General features: G+C 47.4%; 2 protein-coding genes across 3 annotated transcripts in view; one reads left to right on the forward strand and one right to left on the reverse strand.

The window, feature by feature from the left end:
* Window positions 1-13,294, forward strand: part of Sprt (PDZ domain-containing protein sprite) — a 195,755-nt gene that overhangs the window by 66,682 nt on the left and 115,779 nt on the right. The window lies entirely within an intron of this gene.
* On the reverse strand, window positions 9,251-11,576 carry LOC143906500 (uncharacterized). Its single transcript, XM_077422636.1, has one exon. The coding sequence runs from the start codon at window positions 11,574-11,576 to the stop codon at window positions 10,797-10,799; it is 780 nt and encodes a 259-aa protein (XP_077278762.1). The 3' UTR covers window positions 9,251-10,796.

Here is a 13,294-nt window from a genome sequence, read left to right on the forward strand (position 1 = left end):
GGCTATTCTAAAAGCCCTTCAGATCTGTGAGGAACATGAATGATCTGAGGCTTTTATTTTCTCGGACTCACTATCTAACTTACTGGCTATCTCTTCTTGCTTTAAGCCTTCCCAGACCTCTTTCTTGATCTTAGAAATAAGAAACCTTTTGGTTAAATTTGTAAAAAGGAACTGGAATATTAATCTTGTTTGGATCCCATCGCATGTGGGCATTAGGGGGAATGAACTTGCAGATGGGGCCGCCAAGGCAGCCTGTAATGGCCCAAATGGAGATTTCAAAGAAATTCCTCATAAAGAGTTAAAGCGCTTATGGAAAAATGAAATTAACAAAGAATCAATAGAATGGTGTTTTGAGGAAAGGATCTTCAGAGGGTCTAGGTTCTTCTCATTCTTCTATGATCAGAATAACGTTGACTTTAAAAAGGCATGGTTTGATGAATTTATCATTAAGAGAAGGGCATTTACTTCTATTAACCGCTTGAGATGTGGACACTCGTCCCTGCATGATAGTTTGTTTAGATTCCTCATGGTGGATTCCCCGGACTGTCCATACTGTGGAGAGTTGGAGACTCCAGAACACGTTTTCTGGACTTGCTTTAAATATGATGATCAGCGTGAAACCCTGATAAAGGCTTTATTTGGACTATTCGGTTATGGCCCCTACTCGTTGGAGTTTTTACTTCAGCTCCCCTCACCGAGAGTGGCATTCATTTTGGAAAAGTTTATATGTTCATTGCCGATCTTTATATGATTAAGGACTCTCTTATTAGAATTTAACAGATAATTATACCTAAAGATGATTGAAGGATTTGTACGAATAGATGCATTCGAGGTGTGCTCTGTCTTAACTTTAAGACAATTTTATTTTGTTTGTTTAAATTAGTTAACGCTCAACTGATTACCACTGTTATCTGGGCGTAATTTTACGAGAATTGTAAGCTTAAGTCTTAAATTTTAATTTTAATTTTAAAGTGCAACACGATAGGAAATTTCATATTTATTTATTTATTTATGTGTTGTGCGATTCTTAATTTTCTCACATAAAGATTCAAATGGCGTGTCGAATTATAAAATTTATAAGTTTTAGGTTAGGTTTCAAGGAGGATCTTCCTCCTAATACTTGTAGGGCTTTGCGCGCGGCCGCGTGGGTGTCATAACGACACTCCCTCTCGAGATAGCTATTTTGAATAGACCTGTAGCTTTAAATAAATGTAGATTAGGATTGGAGCACCTCTATTGAGGTGTGCGTGTGATACGACCTTAAGATAAGTACCCAACACTTAATCTGTGATTCAACCCATGTAAACAGACCATATGGGCTCCTCCCATGGTCATATTTTTTATATTTCAATAAAAAAAGAAAAAAAAACCCATACTTAAATATCGTCCGTCTTCCAAGGTGCGCAGCATCGACAGCTTGTTGATCTCGTTCAATACCACGTGAGGCATTCGCCATTGTATCTTGAGTATTTTGATAGTAGGCTCCAACGCGAGACTTCCCACCAGGGAATTGTTGTCGTTGCGCGCTCGTATCAAGATCAATTCGTGACGAGCGTTGATCACCACGCGTTTGTAATCCTCGCAAAATCCCAGTAACAAGTTGAGCGGTACGCAGAAATTGAAATATCCGTTCGGGTTATTATGTGGTTCCCAGCCCGCGTTTCGCAGGATCACGGTTCTGTCGGACGATACCGTAACGTAGTTCTTGAGCGTGTTATTCCTACGTTTCTGCAACGATCAATCTCCATACCGTCGAGCTCGTATCGAATCTCGTCAAACATGAACGCGACGCAATTAGTACCCAATACCACGTTATCGGCTTGACCGGCTGCTCTGGTCACCGTCAATGTTCCTTCGACGTAGAGAAAACTTTCGCACGGCAACGTATACAGATCCTGCTGTTGTATAAGTATTCGTATCTCGTCGCTATACTCGAACGTTGTGTTGGCGTACGGGTTGTACGTGTGAGTCTCGATCTTGACGATGCGATCGTCAAAGACCGGCTCGCCTCCGATGTTAAGAATTTCAGTCATCGTTCAGATGTTTCGTACCGCGAATCCCAGAGATTGTAAAAATTTAACGTTTGATGCGTTGAGCTTCTTTCTCGTCTCTGTTTTCGTATCAGTTTTAACGCTACCGAATGTCGATTTGATGATATCGTCGATCGTCGCAGTCGTAAAGATATTCTTATTTGTCGCGTGCTCCGAGTCGTTCAACACGAACATGTCACACGTCGCGCGTTATCGCTGTAGCCGTCGTACGTGCAATCTGACAGTGATCTCTTCTCCTAGAAAATCGAGCAATCGTCCGTCTTGATCCGTGACGCGTATCGTTAGATCCGTAACGCTTCGCGCGATGATCGGCAGATAAATGATCTGCGCCGGCGTTTCCGATATCTTATATCCCGGTGGTACGCTCGGTGAAAATTCGTGTATCGTGTGAACACGTTTGCCGTTGCTGTACGCACCCGCGGTTACGTTACACTCCACGCGGATAATGTTTACGTTGATAATATTAATCGACGCGTCTGACTCGTGCCACTGTCTCGGTTGCAATATACGCTTCGACGAGAATCCCGGCAGCGATCCGACGTTGTTCGGTTTGTTAAAGTTCACTCTGAAAGCGCACTTGATCTCGCTCTTCATCGTATTGTAATTTGCGCGGAGCACTATCGGGTATTCCGCGGCCTCGTCTTCGTAGCCGTTCGCGCGAGCGGTCGCCTCTCGCACGATATTCGCGACCGACGTACGATTATCGTTGGAATGATTTACGCGTCGCGGGCGTTTTCGTGAAATTTCGCGTTTCAAAAACTCATTTATGGCTCGTATCTCGTACGATCTCTCGGGAATCGTAATTTCCGTGTCATCCTCGTCGAAATAAAATTTATTGTTCGAAGAATTCACGTTCGGAATCGTGTGATAAGTCTCAAAACACGTTAGACCGAGTTCGTAGTCACCGTCGCTCAGATCCACTGCGGAAAAATAGTGCTCCGCGAGGATGCTGCTCTTCCCCGTCAGCGTGAACGTTATAGACATGTCGGTGGAAACCGTTAACGAATACTGAGTCACCACGGCGCACCGTCAGGCTTTAAATTAGCGTCGATCGTCCGGAGAAATTGCAGGCACAATTGTCCACAGATGTTCTGATCGGTATCGCTGATAAGACGTACTCGATCTTCGTCACGCTCGGCCCGAAATATCGCACCAATTCTTTTGGTGGTCGAAGATTGCCGAAACTGTCGAAATATACGACTCGATCTTTTCTCTTTGCGTACGCTACCCAATGAGTACCGGGACCCGCTGCGTCGTCCAAATTCACGATACCGCTCTCGTTTCGACGTACACCGCCGATCGGTAACGAATCACGCATAAAGACACCTCTGAAGAACGGTACGCGCAAACGCCTTGCCAGTCGATTCAATTGTACGTTAGTCGTAATACCCGCGGGCATATTTAACGTCTTTTTGACGTTTTTTTTTTTTTTTTTTTTTTTGACGCTACTCCTCGCCCGCGTTTGTGCGGGCCGAGATACAGCCTTTGTCCGTATTTGTACGGAGCGAGATAAAGTCCGCGACCTTCCGCGGCGCGATTGTGACGTTGCATCTCTTCCAGCTGACGCCGCGCGGCTTTGTTATCGTTCATGGCCTTTACGACTGCCGCCGCTCCGCCGGCCAGAGAACCAAGAACTCCCAACAACGGTAGAATCGGCAATACGCCGCCTCGTTTCGCTGTCAGAAGTATCCGTTTTTTCGTTAGATTTTTTTTCTTCACCGTTTTCGATTTTTTTGTTTTTAAACCCATTCCGAGCTTCGTCTTAGCCTTCATGGTCGCCCAGACGGCTGTAGCGGCAGCTCTCTCTCCGAGAGTCGAATCTCTCGCGGTAATGCGTTTTCGCGCTTCCGCAGCGAGTATCTCGTCCGCGCGTGTCTCTCGGTGAGATCGCGGTTACGCGAATAGGCTATGTCGTGCTCGCGACACGCCGCGTCCAATGGATTGATACCTTGATCGCCTCTCGCCAATCGTTTCTGTAAACGAGTTCCCGGACCGCAAAATTGATAGCTGGGAATGTGTAATTCGAACGGAAGTGCGTTTATCGCGCGATTTAACAGGCCTCCACCATTTTTTTTTGTTGACATTCGCCGCAATCCTTTATCATTGGCGCGGGACCGTCGATGTGCGTTCGCTGCCACGGTCGATTGTAATGTTCGTAACAGCGACGATATGTCTGAACCTCCAAATCCGCCTTTAAATGTTCCGGAAGCTTATCCCACACGTAGTGGACGTGATCGCCATACGTTTGCAGCAGAACGGCTTTCGGCACAAATTGCAGCTGTTCGGCGCTCAAGTCGCGAATATCGGTAGATCTCGACAGTAGGACGAACATTTTTTTGCTACTGAGCGATTCGCGGTTCCGCTCGCCTATAAATAGGCGTTTGAGTCAGCCAGAAAGTCGGCAGTGTAGAAAGAAATGAGATTCGTGCGACAACCGTTGGCGATTCGCGTGACGAATTGCGACGACAGATCACGGTCGATGGGGGGCAACGTGGAGAAACGCAAGCACGGTACGATGTTACCGACTACTATACGCGCGATCATTTGCGGCCCTTCGAATTGCGGTAAAACCAACGTTCTGATTAGCTTGCTGGAAAGTCCGCACGGTGTACGTTTCGAAAACGTGTACGTGTACTCGAAATCGCTGCAATAGCCGAAATATCGATATTTGGAGAATTTGTTGACATCGATCGACGAAATCGGCTATTTTACGTTCTCCAATAACAATGACGTCATTCCACCGAGCGACGCGTGTCCAAATTCGATATTTGTCTTCGACGACGTGGCATGCGATAAGTAAGACGCTGTGAGAGAGTATTTCTCAATGGGCAGGCACTCGAGCGTCAACTCCTTCTATCTCTGTCAGACGTATGCGAGAATACCTAAACATCTGATTCGAGACAACGCAAATCTGCTGATCCTGTTCAAACAGGATGGTACCAATTTGAAACACGTGTACAACGATCACGTGAATGTCGTACGATGAATTTTTCTCGTTGTGCCATGATTGTTGGCAATGCAAGTATGGATTCGTAGTGATAGACAAGGACAGCGCGCTTTCAAACGGGCGATACAGAAAAGGATTTAACGTGTTCGCGATACCGCAAAAGCGGTCAGTCGTTGCCGATACGTTGTCGAAGGTGAAACATTAGCGTTATTACAGAGAGAGATCGACACTCTGCTTTTTGTTCCGCGATGGCTGCGATCGACTGGGGCGATACGATTCGCGAGCGCGAGAAGGTCGTAAAAGATATTGCAAAGACAAGTAATTCGATTCGCAAGAAACTTCGCGCTTTGAAGACCGGTAAGATCGAGAAGGACATTGAGTTGGACACGCACTTTAAACCCCTCATCGGGCCGTTGAAAAAGATCGTTGACAACTTGAGCTTGACCGCGGTGAAAGAAGAGGAGCCGACGGAGAGTGACGCTGACGCGAAAATCGAACCGCTATCCGTTCAACAGCGCGGGGAGGAGGAGGATGCTACACCGAAGAGAAAGAAGAAACGATCAGACTCCTGGCCGGATCTGTCATCGACACCGTGTAAATCTGATCAATCGAAACGACCGATAACCTCTACACCGATAACCTCTACACCGACGCGAACCGTGCAACGTACAAGTCCCGAATTTATTGAAACCGCGAATGTTTTCGAAACCACGGACGACTCGATCAGGACGACCGTTTATAATCGGTTGCAAACGTCGGAGGGTCGAAAATGGTTTATAGAATCGTTGGAAGATCACTTGGGTCCACTGAGCCGAATTTACATCGCAGATGTTTTGGGCACCTGTCCAACGATGGACATAGCGTACGGCGTTTATCTTGGCAAGAATAAATTGATGCTCGGTAATAAAAGTTTTGACGTGGACAAAGCGGATAACATTTATATCGACGGCGTACGATACGCCGGCACACCCGGTATTTACGAGTTGATCTTCAAAAAAATACCCGATGACGCGATCTACACGGAGGACGATAAGATCAAGTACAGGAGCATATTGTTGGCAACGAGTGCTCATAAATACAAGCATGATCCTCTCGGGCGACTAAAGGGCAACGTGGGATTCAAGTATCGATTTGTAATCTCACCGTTGATGTCTACCGAATCCAAGAAGAAAAAATCCGGAAAGGGATTATCCATGCCTCGCGCGATGACGCTAACCGACAATAAGATCGACTACGTGCACTGGGACGACCTCAACGAGCTGGTGGATCGTCTGCAATTGCTCGACGCTTTGCGTCAAGCTGGCAACAATGCCCACGATAACGAAATCATGTCGATCATCGAGGAACTTCGCGAAGCCGGGCTTATTATAAATCAAACCATGCGACGGCGATCCGTTCAATCAGCGTCGAAATGCCGATCAACAAATTTGGATTGTTCGAGCACAGCGGAGACGCGACGAACGCCATTTCGTACCATCGATGGAGCGGATTAATGAGAAATTTCGTGCGCAATAACGCTCTGTGTCGCGCCGCTACGGACTTTGACGCAAAGTCGCGCAAGATTCGTCGCGTAGCGCAACCTGAGACTGACGGTGACGCGGTTAACAAACTGTACGTTGATCAATTCTTTAAAATGTTGAACAATCAACGAAAAGAATCAGACGAGAAGCTGACTGCGTTCGAGAAGGATCTGCAAGCGTTACGGACTGCGATAAACAAACTTCGCCATTCGAGTACCGTTGAATCAGACGCGACAACAAACAACAACAACAACAACAACAACATCAACAATGGACAAACGGTTCAGCAGAAACGATTATCGAAAGGCGTCGAGTGAAGAGAAGCAACGGTTCATTAACGACGGCGAGGAACGGCAACGAACAACTCGAGAACGGTTGTCGGACGGCTGTCTAGCGGTTCGAAAACGCTTGTCGGACGGTTGTCAAACGGTTCAAAAACAGCTTAAAAACGATTACGAGCGGTTTAGAAACAGCTGCGAACTACGCGGAGACAGAAAAAACTACAAACGGCTAAAGAACGTCGACGACGACGACGATGAGTGGTAAGAAGCAGTTAACTGACGACTACGAACGACAACGAACGATTCACGAATGGTTCAGAAGCGGTTACGAATGGTTCAGAAGCGGTTACGAACTCTTCAGAAGCGGTTACGAACTGTTCAGAAACTGCTACGAACGATGCACTAGAAGTAGAAACGGCGACAACGAAACATGAAACCGTTAAAATCGACCGATGTGGATAAAAATATCGAAAAGCGACGGTTGGTGGACGAATTGCACGCTCCGGCGAGAAGAAATTTTCCCCGAAGACACGTCATAGTGCGAGGGTACGACGACCTGTGGCAGGCTGACATCGTCGAGATGCGTCCGTACTCACGTTTCAACGGAGGCTACCACTAAATACTTACCGTCATTGATGTGTTGAGCAAGTACGCGTGGGCCGTGCCGCTCAAGGGTAAAGGTGGCAGCGAGACGGCTGACGCTATCGCTGAGATAATTCGAGATAGCGAGAGGTGCCCTAGTAATCTACAAACCGACATGGGGAAGGAATTTTACAACACCGACGTGCAACGTCTCGTGAGAAAATACGACATCAATCATTATTCCACGTATTCGGTGTTGAAAGCGTCGGTCGTCGAGCGATTCAATCGTACGTTAAAGAACAACATGTGGAAGATGTTTACGCTCAACGGAAATTACAAGTGGGTCGACGCGTTGCCGCGACTCGTGTCGGATTACAACGCGCGCAAGCATCGAACCATCGGCATGCGACCCGTCGACGTTACCCCCGCGATCGCCGAAAGACTCTTGGCTACGGTGTACAGCGCGATAAAGATCGCGGGCCCGGCAAAATTCAAAGTGGGCGACTCGGTACGCGTCAGCAAATACAAGACAATTTTTGAGAAAGGTTACACGCCGAATTGGACCACCGAGGTGTTTAAGATCGTTAAAGTGCAGCGTACCAATCCCGTAACTTATCTACTCGAGGACTTGTGACGTGACAAAAGTCGCGTCCCTTACCCCAGATGGGAGCTCGGCCGAGGGAGGCGTCAAGGATGGTGCCTCCGCCCGAGGCGGGCGGAGAGCGAGCTTTTAGGTTAGGATTAAGACCTTTTGCGAGCGTTACAGGTCGAGGGAGTGCGGAGCAGATGGCCAGGGTCACGACGAGTGTAACGGCTTATGCCGCGTCGAGGGACTTACGGCTGGACAACCAGGAGCTTCCGAGGGCGTACGATCGGCGGGCGGGTCACGCTGGGGCCCACAGCCGGCAGATCAGATGACCTGTCAAGGCGTCACGGATGGCACGAGAGCACTGCAGCCCGGATACGGGGGACGCCCCGACGAAGGTCCCCGTTAAGGAACGGGGCCACCACCGCTGAGTACCGCTCCCGGTCGACGAGCCATGGCCCGTCCAGCCTGGCCGTCGAGGAACCGGGCGATGAGACGCGGCCTGGACAGCCGGTCTCAAATAGGCGGACTTCAAAACTACCGCCGGCGGATGGGCGCAGTGACGAGAGGCGCTCGCGAAGGGCGCGACGATCGCCTAGAGGGATCGCTGGCAGGCCAGGGCGCAGCACCGATCAGGCTAGGGAAACCGGCGCGCGCGGGCGCGCGCGGGCCCTGCGTGGTCCCGCCGGATCGAGGAAACGCCACTGTCGAGCGAGCCGCCATCCCGGCAACATCCAGCCCTAAGAGCGAGTGACAAGCCGCCGGAACGAGACGAATTTGTAAGGCCACTGCTCAGCCTTCCTCGAAGTAAGATCGCGAGAATACCTAGGCCCTCCCGGGAGTCGCGCTGTGCCGCGGTAAAGTATGAAATCGGCTGTAATTAAAGAATATCGAGTGCCATACCGCGGGAGGGCCCGTGCGACGAAGTGATCGCGAGTGCCCGCCTCGGGGATGAAAACGTACGGCCGCCGACAGTCAGCGTACATGTAATTTCGTTGTGATATCGTTTCGTGTACTTCGTTGCGTATGATTTCGTTGTGAGTAATTTCGTTCGCGTAATTTCGTTGCGGGTGATTTCGTCGCGTGGAATTTCATGAGCGCCGTGGGCTTAACCGTGCCGTAGTTTTGAGAAGTGGCTCTCGCGCGTGAGAGAGCCTCGTAGTTATCGTTGCCGGTTAAGTTCATGCCATTTGTAAGTAGCTATACGTGCGTTTCATCGGGATTAATGGCCCACGGTTGTGTCGAGTTAACGGGTGGGGCCATTCGTGCGTTTCGAGGGGAGAGAAGATCCCCGGCGCTGTCGCGGTAGACCGTAGGGAAATTGCGTAATTGTTTAAGGAGATTGCGTTGGTTATTGTTAACATCTCGCGTTTGACCGTCCGGGTGGAATTTGCTGCAACTTATGTCGGGGAATACTCTTGTGCGAATTCAATCGGGATTGCCGTGCAGCTCAGCGACGGAACGAGTATCGCGCTCGTGGGGTGACACGTGGCGTGTGCTCGGGTTCTGCTTGTTCGCCGTGGAACTCGCTATCGTCCACTTGTTATCTGCCTTAACCGAAATATAATTTAATGTTTTATGTATTTGAGGGTGATGATTGCGCTACGCTCCCTCTCCTATTCCATCCGCGGTTGATCAAAGAAGCCCACGCCTGAGAAATACTGCGATCTCGTGAATCGTGGTGCGAGGAATCGCACCTGGCGCCCAACATAACATCTCTAAAATACTCAGTCGAGCTACCATCGGGGTTTCGGAGAGCAGTATCGCGAATATTGGTAGAGATTATAGTGAAGAAAGCGACGGCGCGCTCCTCCACGGCCGGCGAGACCGTGAGGACATCGTCGTCGTCGTCGTAAAATTCTGGCGCCCAACGTGGGGCTCGAACCCACGACCCTGAGATTAAGAGTCTCATGCTATCGTGAAAAATCCGTCTCTGGAGAGTTTTACGAGCACGAGTTGCATCGCGCGACTTATCCAGACGTGTATCTCGTGGAGAAAGTACTGCGCAGGAGGGGTGACGAGGTTTACGTTAAATAGCTGGGATTCGATGGATCGCACAACTCTTGGATACACAAGAACAATGTTATTTAATTCGTGCAAACTGTATTTTATTCTTAATATAAAAAATGATACATGTAAAATGTTTGAAATATGTGTGTGATACATATACAGTATATAATAAAAAATATTAAATACTGTTACGCTCGTCAAGCGTCAGCCGCACGTTTACACTCACTCACTCACTCGCGGCGCGTTTCTCAGGACTCTCACAAGAAAAGAGGACACGTTGTTAGAAAAGGAAACTTTTTTATTAATCTCCCGTTATTAAAGAAGAGCTCGGGCTGACACGTCCGAACGAGACAAGACCCAGAGCAAATCTGAACATCGGGTATAAACAGAACATCTGGTATAACTGAACATCTGGTAGGAAAATCAATAATCAATTGAGCATCAGAGAAAATCAATATTCACATAAACAAGCGTCACTAAGGACGATTCGCGGCGCGACATTTACTACCGGGCGACTCGCATGAAGCGCGCGGCACGGGTGCAACAATACTAAATACATGTGCGCGATATCCTTATTAATATCCCTTCTCATATATAATACGATATTTACTTGAGGACTATTTCTTACATACATATATGTTATACTACATACATTACATACATACATTATATTACATATATACATTACGTACATACATTTATATGTACATACATACATACATTTTATTACATGTATTGCATACATTACATACATACATGCATACATACATTATATTACATACATACATGAATCTTTACTGTTCCTTATTATGATAACTACTATGATAAAGGTATGCGATAATGTCCCCACGGCAACGTATCGGTCGAATCCGGCACGATATATCGCTTATCGTCGTACGGACTCAGAGCGATTTTCGTCTCGCAAATAGTGTACACTTCGTGCATTTTCGATCGTATGCACGACTGCGGTCGAATCATTTCGATCTCATCGTTCAGACACCGCGTGTAGTCGTCGAATGTGATGGTGCGCGCGATGACGTTGCTTTTGACACCTTTCGCTTTTTTACAATCTTTTTTGCCATCGACTCGCAAGGCGTACATTTTCGCCCTAAGTCCAACGAATTCGGTCATAATGACCCCGTTGTTTTCATCCTTCATCAGACCCGGCACTTTTTTATTGACGAGAGGCATATCATAAGCGTTATCTACCGCATAGTCACTTGTGTCAAACCTGACTATATCATGTTTCATGTTCTCGTACGCGTCGTCGCACTTGATATGATAAATCAAACTGTCCGTGTCGGTATACATGATTCTACACGAGTCGCGGTACAAGGGAGACATGTATTCGTGGTGAAATTCGTATAGGCACACCTTCGACAAGTCGAGGATGCCGACGTAGATCGGTTTGTCGAATTTCACCTCGAGTTTGCGCAGTTCGATGGCTACCAGATTTTCTGAAAACACGCTACTGCTGTGGAAATTCGGTCGCGCGATCATTGCCTTTGCACCGTATCTATTCTTCCACTTCGTCACTAATTTTACATCGACGTGATTTTGTACATTCTCCATTGTTTTCCCAAAAACAGCGTTATTCATTAATTTATATAACGTTTCTCGAACTCATTTTTGGCTTGTGTTCTGAATTTTGTATTGAGTTCGATGTAAGAGCGGAGCCACTCAGATTGAGCGAATTGCAATACGCGATGTATTTTAGTGATGCGAATGCCATGGCGCGTGCACTGTTGCAGATTGCGATAATGGATGACATAATGCTCCTTATCGTGTAGCGTGGCGAGAAGTTTGTCCTGCTGTTTGCCGGGCGGTTTATCGCGCATCGGACAGAACGGTAGGTCAGCGTGCGCGTCGTGTTTATCCTGCGGATACTCAAGATCGACCTCGAGAATATAGCCCATAGGCGAATCCAAAGCGATCGCGTTAACGTCAAAATTTGACGCGTCTTCGACCCATCGAAACTCCGCGTAGGGCAGTGGCTTACACATTGCCCAGCCGTATAAGTTGTTGACATCGAAGTACATTAGGTACGATGACGGTTTCGATGAATCGTACGACTCCATATACTTGTTTGACCTTCGCGTATCTGCCGGAACATTGACTCAGGCCGCCGCGTATACCACGTTCGATAAACATGACCATGTCAATGTCAACGTCGGTCAGTAGTTCAAAATTGATACATGTATGTTTCAACATTGCGTCCCACGTAAAGCCTGGTAAAGTGTAGTAGTACGCGGGATCAAGTCCGTAACTCGCGACGCAGCTGTCGCGGAAATTTTTAAACACGTCGGCCAACAGCAAGACATCGGTTTTCAGGTATAGATCGCTGTATTTGCCCAGAGTTCGAACGGAGAATCGCTGCCATACATTCGCGGCGTGCGCGTAATCGCTCTCGGATACGGTGTCACCGGTCAAGGAACTATAAAATAACTAAAGTAGTGAAGACATCTGCAAAAAAAGAATCATAAAATATAAATGTTTTATACACAAAATATAAAAATGATATATATATTATTAAAAAATATAAGTACTTACCGATCGCAAAAGTATTTTTTGTTCTTTTTCTTGCTCAATTGCGAGCTCACGAGACGGGATAGATTTTTAATCCACGCGAAATGTCCAACATTGTTGTCTCGCGGATCCTGCACGTACAGCAGATTCACATTTTTTTTAACACTTGTGCGGTCGGTAAGCCGTATCGGGAGAACGTTTGAAGTCTTCTGTCTCTCGATGATATAAACATTGACGGATATATCGTTGAGTCGTTTGAACTGTTTAATTTGACTCAACGTCATTGAGAACTTAATGTTTTGTAAATTCAGTACCGTTGAATAATGCGGGTATGAAGATTCCCGTTTTGGATGTCTTTCGTCTGGATACAGAGCAGCCGTCACGGCCCACGCAAAACACGCATTGTCCATAGACAGCACATTGATCACAGCTCGCTTCACTTTAATGTCTTTAGTAAATTCCAAGTGATACCCCGCGCGCAAAGGATTGTATTTGTTGACGCTCACCGTCAAATTGAGGATTCGAGTCAACGCCCACCCACTGTCGCGTTCCTGGAACTCCTCGAGTTTCGCTAATGTGGGCTCAATAACGTGCAGCTCGTACCAATCACGCAAGTGCGATGTACCACAGAGTTCTATGTTCTTTGTACATATACTCTTATTGGCACGTTTATCACCCGCCACAAACTCCCCGTTGAACGCGGTGTTCACTTTGACACAGTTATGTGTTTTTATAATGTCTCGTACTCGCTTGCACACTACGCTGCAGGCGTCTTCCAAAAACTGTCGCGG

The sequence above is a fragment of the Temnothorax americanus genome, unplaced genomic scaffold, assembly GCF_048541705.1.
Source record: "Temnothorax americanus isolate GAGA-0224 unplaced genomic scaffold, ASM4854170v1 Scaffold71, whole genome shotgun sequence".
Taxonomy (NCBI): domain Eukaryota; kingdom Metazoa; phylum Arthropoda; class Insecta; order Hymenoptera; family Formicidae; genus Temnothorax; species Temnothorax americanus.